General features: G+C 49.6%; 1 protein-coding gene across 6 annotated transcripts in view; it reads left to right on the top strand.

The window, feature by feature from the left end:
* Camkk2 (calcium/calmodulin dependent protein kinase kinase 2) overlaps nucleotides 1-20451 on the top strand; it is a 48116-nt gene extending 27665 nt beyond the window's left edge. For 2 of the 6 annotated variants that reach the window (XM_038345088.1, XM_038345089.1), the window contains exons 7-16: nucleotides 1870-1906; nucleotides 5363-5384; nucleotides 5521-5609; nucleotides 7366-7565; nucleotides 8419-8472; nucleotides 10814-10887; nucleotides 10986-11073; nucleotides 12339-12467; nucleotides 16527-16627; nucleotides 17072-19833. In XM_038345088.1, the coding sequence (XP_038201016.1) occupies nucleotides 1870-1906; nucleotides 5363-5384; nucleotides 5521-5609; nucleotides 7366-7565; nucleotides 8419-8472; nucleotides 10814-10887; nucleotides 10986-11073; nucleotides 12339-12467; nucleotides 16527-16627; nucleotides 17072-17225 (948 nt within the window). In that variant the 3' untranslated portion in view covers nucleotides 17226-19833. The other 4 variants (XM_042055878.1, XM_038345090.1, XM_038345092.1 and 1 more) reach the window with 4 other exon arrangements.
* Nucleotides 20452-23567: the final 3116 nt, after the last annotated feature.

Genomic DNA, 23567 nt, shown 5'->3' with positions numbered 1-23567 from the left:
CAGGAAGTGCTATTCCCCCTTGTTTATTTGAGGCAGGGCCTCTCTCTGGCCTAGAGTTCACCTACTAGGCTAGGCTGTTGGGCCAGCAAGCCCCAGACATCTGCCTGTCTCTGTCTCCTCTGCACTGGAATTATAAGCATGTGCCACTGGGTTTCACTTTTTAAAAAAGATTTACTATTTTATTTTTAATTAATTCCATGTATGTGATGGGGTATGTGCGTGTACTTGCTGATGCCAGAGGTGTCAGATCCCCTGGAACCAGAATTAGAGGTGGTTATGAGCTGTATGATATAGTGCTGGGAGCAGAACTCTGTCTTCTGCAAGAGCAGTATGTGCTCTTAACCCCTAAAGAGCCATCTCTTTGCCCTGGGACTTTCTTACATAGGCTCTGGTACTGGACTGAAGTCCTTGTGTTTGTAAAACGATGGCTTTACTGAATGAGTTGTCTGTTCTCTGAAGCAAACAATCAAAACAAAACAAATGTAAAAGGGTGGATTTTATACTCTTGCTGCTGCTGGTGGTGGCTGTTGCTGCTGTTGTTATTATTGTTTTTCTTTTTTGTTAATGTTTGGCTTACTAAAGGTATCTGGATTCTCTGTCTGCTTTGGCCTTGCCCATTGTGATACGTTGTAGACACTGAATGCAGGTAGAGAAAAGTAGGAAAGGCCAGTGTTGTCTTAGTAAGAATAGTTTTCTTCTGATAGCCCCCCTGGAGGTGACTGGGGGATCTCCAGGAGATCCAGATCTGAGTTCCTCTGGCCCAGCTTCTCACTGACCTGGTAAAGGACATTGTTGGCTGTCTGAATAGGGCATGAAAGACTTTGTGGAGACAGTGATCTTTGAAGTGGCCCTAGCTATTTCCTGCTCAGCAAAGACAACAGAAAAGGACATTACAGGGAAAGGACCATCAGAGCCCCAGTGTTTGGGGAACATAACCTTACCTTCGGGATATGGGGGATGCTATTGCCAATCCTTGCCTGGAGTCCATGGCTACAGAACTCTAGGTGGACCCTTGGTCTAACTCCCTTGAGATGACTTGCTCAGCTGTGCCTGCAGTCTCATGTGTCTTCTGAGTGGCTGGGGAAGGTGGGTGATGTGAAGAGATGGGAGTCCTACTCTAGGCAGGGGTCTTGCTCATGCCTCTCTCCAAAAGAGAGAGTAGCTGCAAGCTGTGGCCCTCTTTCCTGATGCCATGCTGTGATCCTGATCTCAATTTTCCAGTGCTGAAGTTGGCCATCTTAGCAGAACCGTGGGGTGCATGGTCTGCAGGTACCCCTGAGTCATAATGGGATCTCTTTTTGCCCTACACCGTGCATCCAGTCTTTCCACCCAGTTCAGCAAGGCCATGTAGCCATTCTGTTTGTTTATCTATCAGGTGTTTCTTGGGTACCTACTTTGTGCCCAGCACATATGAGATATCACCAAGACAATCAAGGTGGACAAGCTTGGGACCTGCCCATCGGACAGAGACAGGAGCAGGCATGGAGATGTGTCCTGCTAAGGTGGGGAGGTGTGGGTTCGCTTCATGGAGGGGCTGCTTGAGTTCAAGTCGGGTTTAACTTTCCCCCCGAAGCCAGGACATGTTTCCTAGGAGATGAACTGGACTGCCATCCAGGTGTGGGACATTTCTGGGGAGGATTTACTTCTCCTTGCTGTTCTTCAGGATGTTCCAGACCTTGAGAACTGGCCTGGGCTTGAGGACAGGGGGACTTGGCTATCATACTCTGGGAATTTCCGTCGTCCCCCTTGACTAAGAAGGATGGGAAGTGCACCCTCCCGTGGACGCACGCCATCGTACACTTCTACTTCCTGTTGCTCATATCTCTTCTTTTTCTCCTTGCTCCTGACATTGGGCGGCTGTGCCATCAGGTCCTGGATGACCCCAACGAGGACCATCTGTACATGGGTAAGGGCTTTACTCTATCCACTCTGGGGTAGCTGCATTTGCCAAGGCCCTGATGTCCCCTCCACATAGCCGTAGCCCTGGAGTCAAGGACAGGTTCCTCTTCCCTGGTCGAGCTGGGCCCCACAGGAGCATGCACACAGCAGGGTGTGGAAGGTGATTCCTGCTGGGGCTTGAACGTCTGCATCGCCTAGGTCTGCACTTGCTGCTCTTTCTTGAGCACCTACTGCATATTCAGAACTGTTCCAGGCTGAGGATAGCGTGATAAAACAGAGACCGTGACAGCTGATACCCCAGACAGGAAGGAGAGTGTTGATAAATAAACTAGAACTTTGTATATTTTAAGAGTAATTAAGCCGGGCGGTGGTGGCGCACGCCTTTAATCCCAGCACTCGGGAGGCAGAGGCAGGTGGATCTCTGTGAGTTCGAGACCAGCCTGGTCTACAAGAGCTAGTTCCAGGACAGGCTCCAAAAGCCACAGAGAAACCCTGTCTCGAAAAACAAAAAACAAAACAAAACAAAAAAAAAGAGTAATTAGGGTGATTCAGAGAAAGTGGACAAACCACTTCCTACAGGATATACCTGAATGTCAAGGATTTGGCCATGTTACACTGGGGCAGGGCATAGAGGAAGAGGGAAGAGTAGGTGGGAAGGCCCCAAGGCTTTAGGAATTTAAAAATGGGGGTGCTGATAAGTAGGGAGAAGAGTCAGGGGTAAGATGATGAGTTTGGGAAGCCATGGTGAGGCAATCCAAGATCTGGGTCCTACTCACAGACTAAAGCTCAGGGGTGTCTTTAGAGACATCCTTTATAAATGGTGAGGACATCAGGAATGATGGTACATCTGGGAGGCAGAGACAGGAGGGCCAACCTGTGGTTTCCAGGCCAGCTGTCAGAGGCTATGTAGTGAGACCTTGTCTCAAAAACGAAGGGAAAAAAATTATAAACTTGAATCAACTAAGCTGGGCAGTAGTGGCACACGCCTTTAATCCCAGCACTTGGGAAGCAGAGGCAGGTGGATCTCTGTGAGTTTGAGGCCAGTTCGGTCTACAGAGCAAGTTCCAGGACAGCCAGGACTGTTACACAGAGAAATTCTGTCTCAGAAAAACAAAAAAGAAACCTGAGTCAACTTAAAGAAAAACATGAGTGGGTATATCTCAGCGGTAGTATGTTTACCTCAGATGTGCATGGATTCAGTTCCTGTGCATGCATGCACATGCGTGTGTGTGTGTTCTAGGGTATGGAAATATGAAAATACTTAAAAAATAAAACATTAGTCTGGCAGTGGTGGTGCATACCTTTAATCCCAGCACTCGGGAGGCAGAGGCAGGTGGATCTCTGTGAGTTTGAGGTCAGCCTGGTTTATAGAACTAGTTCCAGGACAAGTTCCAAAGCTACAGAGAAACCCTGTCTTGAAAAAAACAAAAACAAAAAAAAAAATCTCAAAAAAATTTAAATAAACACTAATTTACGTGGTCTATAGAGAAGCCAAATTGAATACATGGCAAGCAAGCAAGTGAAATCTAAATTTAATCAGAAAACTTGAAAACTTATTTGAGCCTAGAATGGTACTCCTACAGTAATTTCCTCACCCTGAATTCCAAAAGCTTGTGCCGGAGCAGGTTGTTCATTTAACAAATGCTACAGTATTCATGTCCCTTTTAGGTTTCTCAGGAAACATCTTAAAACATTCTCAGAGCAGTCACCTAAGTGTCGTGCAAAGGTGGTGAAGGCAACAACACTACACAAAAGGAAAATAAGAATAATAGACCATGCACGGAGAAAGAAACTGGAGTTCTGGGTTGGTAAAATAGGATGGGCGTCCATACACTTTCCAGTCACAGCCATGTGTGCTGAGGACAGAGGCTGGGCAGTGTAAAAGTCTTTAATAGCAGGCCAGGGGCTCAAAGGGTAGAAAACATCTATATTTCTAGAAGGTAAAAGAAAACAGGTGCTAGAGACATGATTCAGTCAGAGGACTCAAGTTTGGTTCTCAGCACCCACATCTGGTGGCTCACAAGTGCCTGTAAACTCCAATCTCAGGTGATCTGATTCCTTATGGCCTCCACAGGCTCCTGCACACAGTGCACATAAACTCAGGCAGGCACGCTTATAGACAATGTCTCAGTTAGTGTTCTGTTGCTGTGAAGAGACACCATGACCGCGGCAACAGTCAATTGGGAAATGTTTAACTGGGGCTGGTTCACAATTCAGAGGTTAAGTCCATTGTCACATGTGGGAAGTCAGGTTTCTCTAAGGAACTGAGCCCATAGAGTGGAGATATATATCAACAGTAGATTTATCAATATTGTCAATGATTTTCATACTGGAGAGAGCCGAGTAGTTGCTCGGCCCGTGAGGCTGGGTTCCTCAGCAGTACCAGTCTGGCACTGACAGTCTGGAGGATTCCTGTAGGTCAGCTGGTCTTCAGTCTGTGTTGGAAGCCTTAACAAGCTGGTTCTAATGTCAGCATAGGAATCAGCAGTGGCAGCAGCAGGTGGATGAACTCACCATTGAGACTACAAGTCAGGCGAGCAAACAAGTGAAGCTCTCCTTCCTCTGTGTCCTGGTACCAAAAAGTGCTGCGTACATTTAGGTTGAGTCTTCCAATATCAGTTAAAACAGCCAACACAGTGTTCCCCAAGTCACGACCACAAGCCTGCTGGCTGTTGACAGCCCCTCACTGATGTTCTCTCCAAGTGAGTCTAGGCTGTGTCAAGTTGATGAAGCTAACCCCACCACAAGAGCATGGCGCCAGTCCTCTGCTGGGTACAGGTGGAAAGATGAGACGACAGCCTAGGATCCGGGAACTAATTCCTTTCCCCTGGTTTTATTTTCCTTCCTGCAATCATTGGCTGTGTGTGTGTGTGTGTGTGTGTGTGTGTGTGTATGCGTGTGTGCACATGGGTGCATGCATGTGCGGTCATTGCACCCTTGGCTCTGTGTTTATGTGTATATGAATACATGCATGTATGGTCTTTCATTGCTGGTGCACAAACCCAGGGCCTAGTGTATGCTAGGCAAGTACTATATCGTTGAACTATATCCCTGGCTCCCACCCACCCACCCGCCCTCATTTTACTTTTTGAAACAGGAGCTCACTGAGTTGGCTAGGCTAGTTTTGAACTTGCTCTGTAGTCCAGACTGGCTTTGAATTTGTGATTCCCTCTCCCTTAGCCTCCTGTATAGTTGGGATTACAGGCCTATACCACTAGGTACAGCTTTACAAGTTCAGGTGTAGGGTCCTATGGCTCTCAGGAGGTCCTTTGTCTCCCTGCAGCTCCTAGTAACACAGAGCAGCTTTGGTTCAGTGGACTGTGTATGTGTCTCCTCAGCCCTCCCAGGATTCACTTCTGTGCTTGGAATGTCTAGAGGTGGCTGGAGGTGGGGTGGATGAGGCGGAGGGAGGCGGATTTTCAGTGTCCCAATGTGACAGTTTTACCTCCTTCTCTTTCCACAGTGTTTGAATTGGTCAACCAAGGGTGAGTATCCATCTCCCAGGTGAAATGCCAGGCTTCCCCTGCAAGCTGAGTGAGGGGAGCCGGGCTCTGAGGGAGAGCGTGGGCCAGGGCTAGCTGGATCTGGTGCACACTGTTTACACATGTGTCAACCTTGCAGGCCTGTGATGGAAGTGCCCACTCTCAAGCCACTGTCTGAAGACCAGGCCCGATTCTACTTCCAGGATCTGATCAAAGGCATTGAGTACTGTAAGCCGTGCCTGTGGGGACCACTCATCTCTGGGTAGTTAGTGTCCCAGTTAGTGGGTGGAAAATGGAAAGTACTTCGTTTCCCTGCTGGGAACACAGGACTGTGAGCTGCAGAGATTCCCACACGGTCCTGGGAAATTGTGTGAGCTGCAGAGATCCCCCACACGGTTCTGGGAAATTGTGTGAGCTGCAGAGATCCCCCACACGGTCCTGGGAAATTGTGTGAGCTGCAGAGATCCCCCACACGGTCCTGGGAAATTGTGTGAGCTGCAGAGATCCCCCACACGGTCCTGGGATATTGTGTGAGCTGAAGAGGTCCCCACACGGTCCTGGGAAATTGTGTGAGCTGCGGAGATTCCCCACATGGTCCTGGGAATGGCGGACTGCCTTGGCAATGGAAGCCCTTCTCCCTGCTGCAGAGAAAATGAAGACCAGTGGCATAGTGAGATTTTGTAGACATGGACACATATGTTCTCATGCATGTGGAGGCCAGAGGACCTCAGTGTCTTCCCTCTGGAGCTCTCCACCTTGTCTTAACTTTTTTATTTGTTTTTATGATGAGAACAGCCTTTTTATTAATGTATTGATTAATATATTATGATAGACTACAGAGACAGAAAGACAAAAATGTGTGTGTATATACATTATATACATTAATTTTTATATATAAACTTTTTGAGAAATTTATTTTATTATTTTATGTTCATTGGTGTGAGGGTCAGATGCCCTGGAGCTGGAGTTACAGGCAGTTGTAAGCTGCCATGTGGGTGCTGGGAATTGAACTCAGGTCCTCTGGAAGAGCAGCCAGTGCTCCTAACGGCTGAGCCATCTCTCCAGCCCCCAACTTTTTTATTCTTTATTTTATTATTTTATTATTTTGGAGACAGTCTTTTGTTGGCTTGGACCTCACCAGGTAAGCCAGGCTGGCTGTAGGCCTGGGGATCCACCATTCATCTCTGCTTCTCCACACCACCATGCTCAACTGCCTGAGCCTTCTCCCAAGCCCATTGGTGAGCTTTAACAGTCCAGCGCTTTCTGTGCAGACTGGGCACCCGAGGGCTCTGTTTGCATCATCTTCTTCCCAGTCCAGCAGCCTGGGGTGGGGATCCTCTTTCCTCCCGGCACCCTGGTTTCCTCATCCATGAAATAATATGTCTCACCAGGGTTGGGATCAGCCTGTAGCCATCAGTAGTTCTGATGGGCTCCTATTGGCTATTGTGACTTTTACCCCTGTCTGTCATGGGCAATGGTCATGACAGCTAATTGGGATAAATGAGAAGTATTTAACACAGAATGAAGCCCTGAGCTATTACTCATTAGCCCAGAATTGGCACTTGCAACTTCCAGACCTAGGATTATGGGATGCTTATATCCCCTGAGGAGCCAGGTCCCCATCTGCTTTGTGGTTCATAGTTCAGATGAGCGTGCTCTGGCTTAGCTGACTTGCTGACCATGATGAGCGTTAGCCATTGATAAATGAAACTGTGTTTGACTCTCACAAGTCTCAGTGTACCTGTCTGGAAGTCAGACTCAACAAAAACTGCTTATAGGCCATGACAGGTGGTTAAAAATTGCCGTAGACAGTTGGTGTTCCGAGAATGCTGTAAACGTCCTTTAATTCGCTTTTCCCTTATGTCTCAGAGCATGCATGGGCAGGGGATCTGGGGCTTGGAAGATGAGGCATCAGAGTGACCAAGTGGAGATTCTCATGGGGTTTTCCTGCCCCTTCTCTTCCATTGGTGTCCTCTGCATCCAGTACACTACCAGAAAATCATCCACCGGGACATCAAACCTTCCAACCTCCTGGTGGGAGAGGACGGGCACATCAAGATAGCCGACTTTGGTGTGAGCAATGAGTTCAAGGGCAGCGATGCCTTGCTGTCCAACACCGTGGGCACACCTGCCTTCATGGCACCTGAATCACTCTCAGAGACCCGCAAGATCTTCTCTGGGAAGGTAGGGTTGGTTCTGCTGAGTTCTGCCTGTCTCAGGGTTCTTTGGTTCTAGGTAGCAAAAATCCGACAGAAGAGCTATACAGAAAGCAAACCCACTGGGCATGTAGCTGATGAGTATCATCAGCCAGTTAGAGAAACTCAAGCAGGGATCCGTATCTCCCCATCTTCATCTCTGTTCTGCTGAGCTGGTTTCCCTGTGGGTAGGTCAGGCACTAGTACCTGCAAGCTACTTTCCATAAGGTAGTCAAGTAGCTAGACTGTCCTTTTGGTTTCTTTTTTTTTTTTTTTTTTTTTTTTTGCTTTTTGAGACAGGGTTTCTCTGTAGCTTTGGAGCCTGTCCTGGAACTAGCACTTGTAGACCAGTCTGGCCTCGAACTCACAAAGATCCACCTGCCTCTGCCTCCCAAGTGCTGGGATTAAAGGCGTGCGCCGCCACTGCCCGGCTAGACTGTCCTTTTGGAATAGCCACTACAAAGAAACTGACCAACCGCGTTGGCTGGGGGGTGTTGTGATTTCATTGGCCATGCCAGTGTGCTATGTCCCAACCAAAAAGGCTAGGATTCAGTTTGCTGCACCCCAAGAGTGTGGATTAAGAAAACATAGTTTAGCCTTTATTCCTAGTCCTCTAGAGGCAAAGGCAGGTAGATCTCTGTGTGTTTGAGGCCAGCCTAGTCTACAAAGCAAGTTCTAGGACAACCAGAATAGTTATACAGAGAAACCCTGTCTTTAAAAACAAAAACAAACAAACAAAACCCAAAAGAATAAAAGGTGGTTCCCAAGGAGGTTGGAGACTTGGTTATTGGACCTGCGAAAGCAGATGTTGAGTATCACACTGACTTCTCGTTTCCTTTCAGGCCTTGGATGTTTGGGCCATGGGTGTGACTCTGTATTGCTTTGTCTTTGGCCAGGTAAGAGGGGGGCGTGTTCTGTCATAGGACTGCTGTGGGTGACTGGTTCTTATGTGCAGATTGTATCTCCACAGCTGAACGAATAGCTAAAACAGATCCTTTGTAACATGTATATCTCTGACGATAGTCTCATCTATCTAAAAATGTTTAAGTGGAATAGATCAACAGAGACTGTGGAGATTCTAGATAGTTGATGAGTTTAGGGCACAGGCAACAAATATTCCACCTCTCTCCATTCCTGAGCCCGAGACAGACATCACTAGTCGATCATTGTGTTCCTTGAAGCTCCCTTAGTACTGTGTTCTTTTCATCAGAGTCTTCCTAGCCACTGTTGCTGGGGGTAGAATGGGAATCATAGTTCAAAGGTAATTAGTGATTTAGGGGATGGTATTTTGTCTTTTTTGTTATGGTTCTTTTTTCTACTGTCCCAACATTATTCATGTTTAGAGGCACCTCTTTTCCTCTTTTTTTCTTGTGTGTCCCCCACCCACCCAGACAGAGTTTCTCTGTGTAGCTCTGACTGTCATGGAACTCGCTTTGTAGACCAGACTGACCTTGAACTCACAGAGATCCACCTGCTTCTGCCTCCAAGTGCTGGGATTAAAGGAGTACACCACTATACCTGGCAAGGTACCTCTTTCAACTGTAAAGTCTGTGAGCAATAAAAACCTGGCTCCTTCCCTTTTTGAGCTTGTGTTCCTGTGAAGGAAAGTTTAGGAATCTTGTTTCAAAACCAGCTATAGACAGAGGCAGGTGGATCTCTGAGTTCAAGGCCAGCCTGGTCTACATAGTGAGTTCCAGGACAGCTAGGGCTACACAGAGCAACCCAACCCTGTCTCGAAGGGAAAAAAGAAAGTCTTGTTCTATGTAGAAACAAAGGAGATTTTGTTTGTTTGTTTGTTTTGTTTTTTAACTATTTTCCTGGAGTATTTATTTAAAAAAATTTTTTGGAGCTAGTGAGATGGCCTAGCAGTTAAGTGCACTCTCTGCTCTTGCAGAGAGAACCAAGCATCGGTTCGCAGTGCCCAGTTGGCTGCTCACAAAGGGCTGAAATTCCAGCTCCAGGGAATCTCACTCCCTCTACTGGTCTCCAGGGGCACTGCATGCAAATGGCACATACTGTACTTATATGCACACACATTTATATATATGTATTTAAAATAAAAAATCTTTTGACTTCTTCAGTCTTTCAAACAATTTTCAGTTCAGTATAAAGTTGAGGGAATTCTACGGTGAAAAGTCAAACCCTACCACCTGGAATCTACCATTGTATTATGGTATCCTTATATCAGTTTATCAACATGCCTGACCCCCAGCTAGCAATCAAACCCAGAACCTTGTATATAATACTAAGCACTATTTGTACCACTGAGCTGCACCTCCAGTTCAATACTTACGTTTTACAACCCCTGAGAAGATAGAACCAATTCAATTTTCGTTAGTTCAGCAGATCTTTACTGTACCAAGGACTTTATGAGAAAGAGCCCGCCAGGAAGCCCTGAGCTGGCATTGAGGCCCCAGTGGAAAGGAGTTACCAGCAAACGACTGTAATGTCAGGGTTAGGTACCCCGCTGGGGCATGGTGGTTGGCAAGAATGAGGTAGGTCTGCTGTAGGAAGCCTGGCGAGGCCGCACATAGGTAGCTTTGGTCAGGTGTGACTGGAGAGAACAAGCCATGCTGTTGTTGATGGGGAGGTCATGGATGAGTGACTGCAGGTCCTGAGCCAGACTAATCTCTCTCTCTCTCTCTCTCTCTCTCTCTCTCTCTCTCTCTCTCTCTCTCCCTCTCCCTCTCCCTCTCCCTCTCCCTCTCTCCTTCTCTCCCTCTCTCCCTCTCTCCCTCTTCTTCTCTCTCTCCCTCTCTCCCTCTTCTTCTCTCTCTCCCTCTCTCCCTCTTCTCTCTTTCCCTCTCCCTCTCTCCCTCTCTCCCTCTCCTTCTCTCTCTCCCTCTTCTTCTCTCTCTCCCCCTCTCCCTCTTCTTCTCTCTCTCCCTCTCTCCCTCTCTCCCTCTCTCCCTCTCCGCCCCAGACACCGGTACACCCGTACTAGTCTTAGCTTCCTTACTGGTCTCTGGGTAGGAGGGTGGGGAAGCGCGTTTGCTTTTGTGTCAGTAGGAAACAAAGCAGGTCAGTGGTGCAGTTGGGAAGGGCTGGAGACAAGCTCGGTGTTCCTGTTCCTTCATAGATTTGGGGGTAGAGTGAAGTGGTTCCTGCTTCCTCTCTAGCCTGGGCCACTGCTGTTCATTTCTCTGCCGTGGTCCCTGAGGAGTGGCACAGCACAGATAGCCTCTGAAGGGTACAGGTGGCAGCCGCTGACCGCTATCCTCCCTGGCCTCTCCACAGTGCCCGTTTATGGATGAGCGGATCATGTGTTTGCACAGTAAGATCAAGAGCCAGGCCCTGGAGTTTCCAGACCAGTGAGTAGAGCCTGTCTGTCCATCACCTCCTTCCAATTCCTTAGTGGTCAGGTTCCCGAGTTGTCTGTGACCTATCCATGATGTGTCTCCACCCTCAGGCCTGACATAGCTGAAGACTTGAAAGATCTGATCACCCGAATGCTAGACAAGAACCCAGAGTCCAGGATTGTGGTGCCCGAGATCAAGGTACGTGACTGCTGCTGGCTAAGAAGGCTTGAACTTGAGGCCTTGTGGCCTGTGCTTGGACATGTTTGGCTCAGCCCCATCCACAGCACCACACCCTCCTGGCATCTCTGCCTTCCCATGTCCTGGAGCCTCTGGGCTGCTGGGTGCCGCTGGGAGCAGGGGCGAGTGTTGATGGTTGTGGGAGCTGTGACCATCAGCGGGGCTGCCTGCGCTTGCTCCCATTGGCTTGCGCTGATGGTGTCCACCCTCAAAGAGTGATTCAAGGTCTCTGTGTGCTCCACATTCTGGCTGCTGAACCTCAAGTCCTTTCTTTGGCCCCAACAAAGGTGTGGGCCAGTCCCATCAAGACACTGCCAAGAGGGTGGGAGGAAGTTAGTGGGCAGTTCAACCTCTGCCTGCTGAATCCTGCCCTAGGAGAAAGTGCTTTCAGCAGAAGCCTTGTCCACCACTTCGCATTCCCCTGTCAGTGCCCAGTACACACTTCTGGCCCTTAAAACAATAAATCCCAATGTGGGCTGGGGATGTCACTCAGTGGGTAGAATGACTGACTGGCGTGCATGAAGCCCCGGGTTCTGTTTCCGGTGCTGTATAAATTGGACGTGGTAGTACATGCCTGTAATCACAGCATGTGTGTGTGTGTGGGGGGGCAGGATCATAGGTTTAAGGTCATTCTGTAGAGGCCAACTTGAGATGTGGCCATGTCGAAAGAAAGAAGGAAGACAGACAGACATTTCGAGATATGGTCTAGGGTTTCTGAGGTGCCTGGCTCACTTGAACTGGAAGGGTGTCTTTAAGAGGGTCCAAAAGTCACAGATAAGGACTTGGACCCCAGAGGGGGGACTTGGGTGCTCTTCGGAGTGTGCCATTCTATCAGGCCCCTCCATAACTCCTTGTTTGCTCTTCTGTGGACGGGAAAATGCACAGAATACAGCCTCTTCGTTCAGGAAGAGTTGGTGGGGACCAGTGGCTGCCCTGGCACAGCGGGGCAAGGCTATGGCCAGGTTCTCCTTGCTCCTGCCATGACCAGGAACCAGAGACCCGCCCCTGCGCATACACAGCTCTGCAGCACTCCCACCCTGTCTCTACCTCTTCTTTCCTCGCTTCTCACTCGCCTGCCCTCCCTGCCGGGATCACTGGCTCTGCCGCATGCCTGACCCCGGCCCTAGCCTCTCCTTCCTGCATGCTCTACCTTGGCACTGCTCGCTGGCAGGGCCTTGTGGGAACCAGCGGCGCCTGTCCCTCACCCCTCCTGTCATTCGTTGAAGCTGCACCCTTGGGTCACGAGGCACGGGGCCGAACCATTGCCATCGGAGGACGAGAACTGCACACTGGTCGAGGTGACCGAAGAGGAGGTCGAGAATTCAGTCAAACACATTCCCAGCCTGGCGACTGTGGTAAGGCGGGAAGGTCCACTGACCAAGAGCAGGAACTGAGAGCACCTGAGGCAGGGCTAGAGAGGACAGGGCTGGACACACGCCAGATGCCTGGGAAGCAAGCAGATGTGGGATCTGAGAATCAGTATCCTGTTGGAGTTACTCCTGACTCATAGCCACTCCTTGGGCCAGATAGCCCTGGGGCTCCCAGATTTCTGTAGAGGTGGGCACACCCCCCCCCCCCCCCGCAGGCATCGTATAGCTCTTCTGGAATTGGTGCTTTCAGAACATGTTAGGGGAGAGGAGTCAGGAAGGTGAGGACAACCAAACCAGAGTCAGCAGTGGGCCTGGAGCCTTACAGTTCAAGGCAGGGTTCTCAGCTGGTGAGGGACTCCAGAGCAGTTAACTTGGCATGTCTCACATCTGCCATGTGGGTAGTTCTCACACTGCAGAAAGTTCTTACCAATCTTGTGACATAGGGTTTCACAAGGGAGACACTGGGCTCCTTTTTGTGACTTTAATTCTGGGTCCTAGCTCTGGAAGAAGGCAGTAGTCTTCAAGCCCCAGTTTGGAGACTGTAGGAGCCACCCCATTGCCAGCCCCCCAGGAGGGTGTCTGACTCCGGGAGGGAGGTGGGAGGCACAGGGGTTCAGGCTCCAAGCATCCACAGCCTTCTCGGGAGCTCAGGTTATGTTTGGCTAGGCCCAGCCCCAGCAGACAAGCAGCCCCAGTCTCAAGGGTCCTTTTGGGAGTCTGGGAGTTGGCCCTGCTCTCTTGCTTGCCTGCTCTCTCTCGCTTACTCTACCATGCTGTCTCTTGCCTCCTTTAGAACTTGAGCTCCGGGGCCGGGCACTCATCCATGTCTCCTCTTTTCCCACCCGGGGCTCTGCATGACCTCCACTCATAGACTCACCCACCACTCCCCTCTCCTAGTCTACCCTTCACCCACTCACCCTGTCCTGTGCCTGTGGTGGGAAAGGAAGCTGGGTCCGACTCCGTGCCACTGTGTGTGGTTCAGTTCCCCCTGAACACCCTGGAGGGAGAGCACCTGGCCCGGGGATCTGGAGTAGGTTACTGTCACTGGAGAAATGCTTGAGCCATTTGTAAGTGGCTCCTTAGGGAGGGGAACAGCTATGAGCACAACACACGTTCTCTGTCTTCAGTGAGAGGCAGATGGTCGTGCCAAGGAGTACATGTCTGGTGTAATAGAGGGGACTGAACGAGGGACAGATCCTGTAATGGGTCACGGGCTGGAGAGAGAGCTTGGTGATTGAGAGTACCTGCTCTACTTCCAGAGGACCCAGGTTTGAGTCCCAGTATTCAGAGCTTACAGCTGTCTGCAGCTCCAGTTCCAGGGGATCTGAAACCTCTTGGGCTCTGTGGGTATCAGGCATGCAAGCGGTGCACAGATATACATGTAGGCAAAACACTCAATCATGTAATATAAAAATTGGAAAAAAGAAATGGATAAACACAGAATGGCAGGGTGTAACCTGAGAGGGCACACAGGGAGTGAGAGGCAATATCAAACAAGAGACTCCCAGAAAGCCCACACTGCTGAAGGATGAAGGGAGAGGTAGCAGATGCTGGGAAGTGTCCGTGTTGGGAGATATGCAGTCTGTTTCTGTCATTACTGAGTGCCTGTCACATGCCAGTCTTGAGATGACAAAGATGAGCTGGTACCAGTTCTCAGGGCTCCAACCTTGTGAGAAAGATGGACCCAGAGAGCAACCTTCCCACGCGATCAGAGGCCAGTGCAGGGTGCAGAAGGGGAGGCTGACAGAAAGCGCAGCCAGGGCACAACACCTACCAAAGCCCAGAGGAAGGGGCCTGTCAGTCACTGTAAGCCTCTCTGGTTGTGACTTCTAGTCTCCATTGGCTTTCCTTGCCTTTAACCATTCCAGAGTGAACCAGTCATTGGCATTTGGGGCATTGACAGTACCGTACAATCCTCACCACCCTGCTGTTCTCATCACATCAGAAGAAACCCCCCGATTCACCGTGTTGTCCCCCCCTCCCCTGTAGATGGTCCACTTTTTGCCTCTGTTGATCTGTGCTGGACATTTGGTGTCTGTGGAATCCTGCACTGTGTGGCCTTTTGTGTCTGGCTTTTACTAGTGTCAGGTTTCCAAGGTTTACTCCTGTGGTAACTGTATGGGTACTTCATTCCTGAGTACTCAACTATACTGATGTGCTGCAGTTTTTACATTTTCCAACTGATGGACATTTGAATATTTCTACCTTTTTCTTTTTACCCTTACATTGAAGATTTTTTTTAATTCTGTGTATTTGTGTGTGCATGGGTGACTGAATATGGATGCACATTCATGCAGACATGGAGGCCAGAAGAGGGCATCAGATCCCTTGGAGCTGGAGTTAGAGGCATGCTTGGGATGCCACACAAGCCCAGCAACCTGAGTGCAGATCCCCAGAACCCATGTAAAATGTCAGACTAATCTCAGCACATCCTGACAAGAAGACGTGAGGCAGACAGGAGAATCTTCTGGAAGCTCTCTTGCCAACTAGCCCGGCACACAACAGCAGTGAACACCTAGAGAGACCCCCAAAAGGTGGAAGGCAAGGCCCAACAGCAGGGATTGTCCTCTACCTCCACACATGTGCACCCTACATCCACACACACCACACATGTGCACCACATCTACACACCACACATGTGCACCTACATCTACACACCACAAATCAAAAGTCTGAAAACCTTAGGGGCTGGAAAGATGGTTTAGCCATCTACACCCACATAGCAGCTCACAACTGTCTTTTCGAGGGGATCCACCACCCTTTTCTGGTCTCTGTACATAGAAAATATTTAAAAACAAAACAGACCGGGCCGTGGTGGCACTTGCCTTTAATCCCAGCACTCTGGAGGCAGAGACAGGCAGATCTTTGTGAGTTCAAAGCCACCCTGGTCTACAAGATCTCGTTCTAGGACAGCTAGGGCTGTTACACAGAAAAACCCTTTCTCGAAAAACAAAACAAAACAACAACAACAACAAAAAGAAACTCTTTTAGGGTCTAGAGAGATGGCTAGGAATACTCACTGCTCTTGCAGAGGGTCCAGCACACATGTGCTGTTTATATCTATCCATAACTTCCATGGGAACTAGCACCTTCTCACCTTCAGGCATGTAGACAGTGCACATACATACATGCAGGAAATCATTCATATACATAAAATAAAAAAATTTAATTTAAAAACAATTAGACACAAAAGGCTAGTAACAGTATGGGTCTGTATATAGGAAATGCCCAGAATTGGTATATATATAAAGAGGCAGGAAGATTCGTAGTTGCTAAGGGCTGTGTGGGGAAGGATTCCGGGAATGACTACTGAGACTGGATTAAGGTGATGTGAATATACTAAAAACCACTCAGTGTATACAGTTCGTTTACACATCTATAAATTCAGCTAACCGCTGATCAAAAATATATGAAAAAAGAAAATTGGGTTAACACCAGACACGTAAACCTGACTTGTTGTCATGCCCTAACTGATTAGCTCTAGCGATCGACAGTGTTTATATTATGTTCTGTGTTCTAAATTAGCTCAAGATGGAGAATATGCAGACATTATTTACAAATACTGAACTTTCTATAAGAGGCTTGAGCATCCATAGGTTTTGGTAGCTCTGGACTCTTAAAATGGTGAGATTATCTTGTGTGAATTCACTCTCAATTTTGAAAACACATCATTTCTTCCCTGAGAATTGTGATATAAAGTAGGTTGTTTCTTGTGGGATGGAGTAGGATGACCTCATGTGACTTTCAGCATTGGCTAAGGGACACATAGCCAGCTCTCTGGGAACACAGGGTCTTGGGCCTGGGTAGGCTGGAACTGGATCACAACAAGCCACTGTCTGAGCCTGGACCTTAGGACAGCCAGGGAGCGGGCTCCAGGAAGTTAGCTGCCCCTTGGCTCAGGATGGCTCTGGCTGGTGGCTCCTGTGTAGGAAGGGCCTGCAAGAGTCATGAGCCCTGGGAGCTGGCAGGGGCCAAAGAGAAGAGGGTGCATGGAACCTCCTGTGGCCCAGCCATCACCGCCCCCTCTTCCTTCTCCCTCCTCAGATCCTAGTGAAGACCATGATTCGGAAACGCTCCTTTGGGAACCCATTTGAGGGCAGCCGGCGGGAGGAACGTTCCTTGTCAGCACCTGGAAACCTGCTCACGTGAGTAACCCCCACCTTCCTTCCAGTCCTGGGGAGGGAGACTAGAAGCTAGGTCTGGGCCACCCCAGGAGAGACACACTGGGGATGTCAGTAGGCCCTGGCTTTGCTCTTACAGCCTCCTTAGCTCATTTAGTATCCATCTGTTGGCAGTGTACACACCCTGAAGCTTCGGCTTCCTCCGAGAACTTGCTCTTTCACTGGGGCATTCTGGGTGGCAGCAATCTGTGGCCCCGGAAACATGAGTATTTTGGGGCATTATGATGGATGAGACACATGGTCTTACTCTGGGACTTTCTGTGTGAACACATGTCCATTCACCTGCTCACACAAACTACCCTGGTATAGGTTTTGTGTATCAGATGCTGGGGTCTACTGTCTCTGGGGTGTGGGGGCATCCCCAGGGTCCCATCTCACTTCCCTTTTCCCTTCCTCTGGCAATTCCAGCAAAAAACCAACAAGGGAATGGGAGCCCTTGTCTGAGCCCAAGGTAATGCCTGTCTGCCTGCCTGTGCCATCGCCTCCCCTTCGCTGGGGCTTGGGGGCGGGCATCTGCAGAGCACGTGGGCATCTCCACCAGGCAGATGTGCCTTCAGCCTGAGCTGCTGTGCCTGGTTAACCCAGGGCCTCTAGGCTTACAATAAGGGACATCTAAGGGCTTGGGTCCCATGGCGTGCCATGCATGTGGGCTGGGCTGCGGTGCATGGCGCTCCACCCGGAATGCCTGTAAACTTACCCAGGTCTTCAGGCCCAACTGGATAGCTGCGTAGCTGTGCACATTAGTGGCATTGAAGGTCTACTGTGGCCCGGGGCTGTGCTCTAAGTGTGCACACAGCAGGCCTGCTGCACTCTGGCTTTTCACTAGGGCTCTCTCTGCAGCTCTGGTGGGTTAAATCCTAGAACTAAATCCATCTGTCTGTGACCTTAGCTGGATTGGAGCTTTCTTCTACCTGCCTGCATATCAGGCAGCGTTAACCTACAACTTCCAGAGCAGATGAACACTTTTGCTGGGTGGACCCATTTGGTAACCCTGTTCCAAGTGCCTCCTTCAGGACACTGACCCTGATGAGGCTGCCTGACTCTATTGGGAGCCCCTGTCAGCCACTTCTCTTGTTAAAAGTAACTTTATAGGAGACAGGGAGATCGTTAAGTTGTTAGAGTGTTTTCCACACAAGCATGAGGACTTGAGTTCAATCCCCCAGAACCCATGTAAAATCCAGGTGAGGTAGCATGAGTTTTCTGGGGAGGTGGAGACAGGCAGATCCCTAGAGCTGACAGTTTAGTCAGCCTAGCTTCAAAAAACAAAGTGGGTGGTACCTGAGGAAATGCCTGAAGTTGACCTCTGGCTTCCGTACATCCGTGAACATGCACATATACACACAATAGCGTTATCAAAGGTGGGGCTGGAGCTCTTCAGTAGAGTACTCAACCTAGCATGCACAATGCCATGCGTTCCATCATCCCCAGCACTGCAAACAAGTGAAAAGCTCAACTTTACTAATAAGATAATTAACACCCCATAGCTCATCATTGTAAAGTGCAGTACAGTCGCTTATGTAGCCATCGGGACAGTTCCAGCCCAAGGAGGAACTTTCCTCCTCTCAGCTATCTCCACTCAAACCTCTCGGTTTCCAGCATCCACTGATGCACGTTCAGTTTTCTACAGATTTGTCCACTCTGTAGAATGTTTTGTGATAACACAGTATGTGGCCTTTCATGCCTGCCTTCTCTCTCTCAGCAGCATGTTTCTAAGGCCGTCCACAGTGCAGCTAGTGTCAGTACTTCCTTTTCATAGCCGAGTAGTATTTACATGGATAGGAAGATTTGGGTCCATTGGTGGAAGGTGTTTCTCTCTTGGCTGTCACAAATGAATGAGCCTGCTGTGAACGTTGTATGCAAGAACTATTTTCTCCTCATTGGGTGTTGGTTTATATGAGGATGTTCATTGGCCACCTGTATCCTAGGAGCCAGGGGCTCGTGTGATGTAGGAGAACACCTGTTGTTTGGGATGAGAGCCAGGGAGGTGTGTCCAGATTAGCATTAGACAGGTGGCTGCCTTGTCCCCACCTTGTTCCCAGATGACCTGTAGTCTCACCCTTGTGTTATGAGAAATGGAGCCTTTCATGGGCCTTGTCTTTTCTCTCTGGTAAGGCCCAAACCAAGGCTGCCTCCCGACTCTGAGCAAAGTTTGTTCTACGTTTCTTTTTTTGTTGGTTTGTTTTTCACTGAGATCAGAATGGCATGGTACCAGCAGACTAAGACTGCTCGGTGCTGTGTTGCTCCTTCATTCCCCAGTCAGCAGACCCAGCATCACCCTAGGGCTACCTGCCAGGGCTAGGCGTTTGTAGAACTTACTTGTGGAAGATCCTGAGCCGAAGTCTGGCTGCAGCGAGACCTGGCCTGCAGCAGTTGGCAGCTTTGAGGGCAGGCATCCTTCCCAGGACCCTCACCTCTGGAATATAAAAATAAAAGAGCAGATAATATAATTCTCAGACGTAAGTGTTTCTTCCTTAAGGACACAGGGACACCACAGTTTACCTTCCCTCTGCAGGGACAGAGGCCTCTGTTTGGGTAGAGCACAGAGACCGTTGTTGAGAGTTGGAGCAGCCCTGAGTGGCAAGGCCAGGGACTTTTCCTACAAGGGGAGATCTGCTAGAAAGAAGCCTGGGGCCGGGTCCCCTCCTTAGAACCCCCTTCCATCTGCTGAAACTCCATCCCTGCTGGCCTCCAGGCAGGTCTAGTGGGCTGTGAGGGTTCTTCTGAGAAGGGAGTGGGCGGTGAGGATGGACTGGGTGTCGCAGGCTTTTCCTAAAGGCTCCGTGTGACAGACCAGTTCATACAGGCCCTGGCACTGCCCCAGCAGCTCACTATGGAGTGACTGAGAAAAAGGGTCACAGTGTCTGTCCTACAGGCACTTCTAGCCTAGAGTGTAAAGATGAGACCTCAGAGAGCACGCCCCCCGTGTAGGACCCTGCAGTGAATGTGGTGTTCATAAGTAGTTTGGTACCAGTTTTACAGTTCTTTGCTCTTTGGGGTAAATCTTGCTCCTCCATTTACAGGGGAGGTAAAGTCGGCTTTGAGATATTTAAGTGAGCCAGTAGAAATGGGGAGCACATCTAAAAGAGCGGATGTGACCCCCTGGGGCAGAGCCCTGCAAAGGTGGGAGACCGGCCAGGGCTCCGCCATCATTTCTCCAAGTCTTAATGCTGATTTTCTGTTCGGTGAGCAGGAAACAAGGCAGCGAAGACAGCCTACGGGGCCCCGAGCCAGCCCCTGTGGGGGAGGAGGAAGTACTCTTGTGAAAGGTGGTCCCTGCGTGGAAAGTTGGGGAGCTCCGGCCCCTGGCTCCCCACCACGCATGCCTCCACTGCAGCCCGAAGAGGCGGCGATGGAGCTGGAGTAACTGCCTGGATCACCCGACCTCGCATGCCTGGCTGTGTGGCCCTGCACGGGTCTGCTGCACCCTGCGTTTCCATAGCAGCATGTCCTACGGAAACCAAGCACGTGTGTAGAGCCTTGACTGTCATCTCTGGTTATCCGGGTTGTTTGTTTGTTTTGGGATTTTTGGGGTGTGTGTGTGTGTGCGTGTGTGTTTGTGTGTGTATGTGGTTTTTCTTTTTCTTTTTTCTTTTTTTCCTTTGTTGTCTAAGGGGACAAAGAAAAAAAAAAAGGACATGACTCCATGACGTCGACTTTGGCTGCTGGCTGGCCGGACCGGCGGGTGAGGAGTTGCAAACCCAGACCAACATGCATTTGGGGACAATTGCTTTTTAAAACATTTTATGCCAAAACAAAAAATATTCATTGTGAATTCAGAACCATTTCGGATGTACCAAGTGAATGTGTGTGGGGTTTGAGCTGCGTGGAGAATCAGGTGGAGAAACTCCTGCTGGCTGGGGCTGCACTTGAGGGAGTGGAAGGTTCAGCATGACCCTTCCGGGACTATGGAAGAACAGGGCTAGCCCTCAGGAGCTGTGGGGAACTTCAGTGTAATTTATTTGTAATGAGGACTTTCTAAGTTGGTTTTTTTTTTGTTTTTTTTTTTTTTTTATGGGTAAAATTCTAGTCAGGAAAGCTAAAAGGGCTTGCAGCTGAAGTGCTCGACGGGTTCTGGACCCTGAAAGAGCATCGGCAGCTGTGGTGGCAAAGGCTTGTCTAGAGAACTGAACATCCCTTCACGTTAGCTGCTCATGGTGGGTTTCTGAGGTCATCAGCTAGCTCATTTTCTTTGTAAATTGGCAAAGACCTCAGGGTGAAAGCCTGCACTTTCATGTACGTTACATGGCTTAGACTCGGCAGATGTTCCCGTGTCTCTAACTAGCCTGGACTCTGGAGACATCCATAAGATACATATTGGAGCTTCCGGGGTACGTCGCCTTCTGCCAAGCCATTGTGTGATGGGGACTGAGCGCCAGCGAAACCTGTGCCTGTATATTAGCGGCTTTGCTTGTTTGTTACCTGTGTGTTCTAGAGACTCTAAGGTTCTTCCCTCTTAAATACTGTCTGGTTGGTACAGTCAAGGAAACATCCCTTTCCTGTGGACAGTACTGTCACTCAGCTTAGGCACAAATGGCTTAAGGATCTGTCCTTAGGATCAGAGCTTTAGTGTGACCCAGTGACCCACACAGTGACATCAGGGTGCCATTGTACAGAAAAGCGTCAAAACCCAGAATGTTCCTCAGGGCAAAGGACCTTCTTATTTTTTCTTTGGTAACCAGATGCCTAGAGAGTAAACATGGACCTTTTTGACTTCCAGCCAATATTGGAAGCTTGATAGAGGTTTGGGTGAGTACCCAGGGCCCTCCAGACTCTGCTTTTCATGTTTTGGAACAATCTGGTAATGACTGCCTTGTCAGTAACCAGGCTCAGAAGACTGCTTTCTGGGAGTCTCTGTCTGGTGAGCATCCGTGCAGGTCTTCCTGCAGAGGCTGGAGTGAGCCCAGGCGTTCCTGACGTCCAGAGGTTTTCTTGAGCTCTTGACTGTAGTTTTGCCAGGCCTTTCTTGCTGTCACGTAAGCAATTAGAATTAGAGCAAAGACTCCAATGTGTGTGCGTGTGTGGGCTGACCCTCTCACCTGCTTGCATTGTCTCTGTGACCAAGGACTTCCTATCAGTTTCCCTCTTTTAAATTTAAGGAGAACCAACCCAGTAGCTTTAACCCTTCTGGCCACAGATGGGGTTCAGCTAGTTTGCAATAAGCACCTTGTGGTAGTTAAAGCTAACAGGCCCTGAGGCTCAGTCCCAGCCTGTCTGCCTGGACTCTGGCTCGGCCTAGTGGCCCGCCTGGGAGGACAGGCGTTGTGTGGAGCTCTGCAGAACTCTTCTTGTGTTTACACAGCCCTGCTGGGCAATGACCTTTCTCCCCGCCAGGAATTTTCCATCCGGAGATGTTGGAAGTGGGTTGCCAGCCGTCAGGCAGCACCGGGGTTGAGAGGTCCACATTGGGTAACTTTTTCTTAAACAATTGAAACACCAAAGAAAGCTGTGGAAAGGAGCGCCCCCTCGCTCCCATCCTGCCTCGCTGCCTGCCGTGGAAAGTGTAAGAAAGAGGTCTGGCCGTGACTGGAGTATTAGAGCACAAACATTGCTTTCAAAAGCATTGTCAGGCTGCCTCGGCAACTTTTGTGTGGGCAGATACGATGCCCGCAGTTCCTTCTGTGCTAGTTCATCCATGATTAATATATAGGCAACCCTGGCCTGCACCTACGCCTTGAAGGAAGCACAAGTCCCCCCCTCTTTTTCTCTGTCTTTTCTGCCTCCCCCATACATCCCACAGGATCCCAGTGGCCCCCAGACACCTTAAAGAGCCCCTCGTCACTTAGGGCTACAGAGGCCAGCTCCCTACTGGTCTGGCCTTTCCAGGGACAGAGCTCTTGTCCCTGAACCTTCCTAGAATGAGAACATCTGTACCAGCTGACACCAGGTTAGGCCCGCGCCCTCGCCCATCTTCCCGAGGGCGTCTTTACATCACCAGTGCAAAGCCAGAGCCTCCATTGCTCCCAAGGTGCTAGGGAAGATTGCTGGTCCCCTCTTCTCCAGCTTCGTGAGGACTTTGAACTTTTCCATTTGGTGACTGACGGCCTCTGCTTCTGTTTGGTTGCCCCGGACCCTCTCTACTATGCATCTTCCTTTTATCAGGTGTACAGAGTTAAATACTGTGTATTTATCACACGCACATGAACTAAGAGGAGAGATGAGCTGCGGTTGTTTGCTCACAGGTGATTAAGCTTCTCTGTAAACTTGAAATAAACAGACAGCAAAATGGTGCAAAGCCGGGCCTCCTGGGTTCTTCTGTCAGTAACTGTCCTTTCGTGGTGTTTCTGCCTATGATGGTGTTCCTTCCCTTAGGCGGACAGTGAGTCAGATGCCCAAGTCACAGTTCACGCAGCTGGCAGATCCCCTGATGTAGGCATGGCCTAAGGTGTCACTAATCAGCGTGATTTGTAGACCAGCTGTACACACAGTTCTTGGAAGCAGGGCAGAATGCGTATTCCTGGGTCCCCTGTAAACTGCTCTGCAGGTCCGAGTGTGGAGGTAAAGGGTAGCATTCTGAGAGGTTGGACAGGTGGGCACATCGCATGAGACGTGTCCTATGGCTGGACATTGTTTTCCTAGCTTTGAACTTCACTTTCAAAAAAGTCCTATACCAAACTACAGAAATGGGCTGTTGTCAGGCGTGGTGCACATGCCTCTAATCCCCGTACTCAGGAGGCTGAGGCTATGCTGCATAGTGTAAGACATAGAGGCTCTTCAGACTCAAGAGAAGGTTCCTGTTCAAAAAATGCCACTGAGAATCTGAGGCTGTAGAAAAGCCATTCCTTGGGGGTTCATCTCTGTGCAGGCTTCAGGGAGTCCTGGAAGCCCACTCGTGCATGTAAGGGTGAAGGATCCTGTCACCAGCTCCCACTGAAGAGGCAGCACCAGGGAGTGCCAATGAGTAGAG

Source organism: Arvicola amphibius, chromosome 10 (genome assembly GCF_903992535.2).
Source record: "Arvicola amphibius chromosome 10, mArvAmp1.2, whole genome shotgun sequence".
In the NCBI taxonomy this organism is placed as follows: Eukaryota; Metazoa; Chordata; class Mammalia; order Rodentia; family Cricetidae; genus Arvicola; species Arvicola amphibius.
Note: the sequence above shows the minus strand (reverse complement) of the source record. Positions and strands in the feature narration are given on the sequence as shown.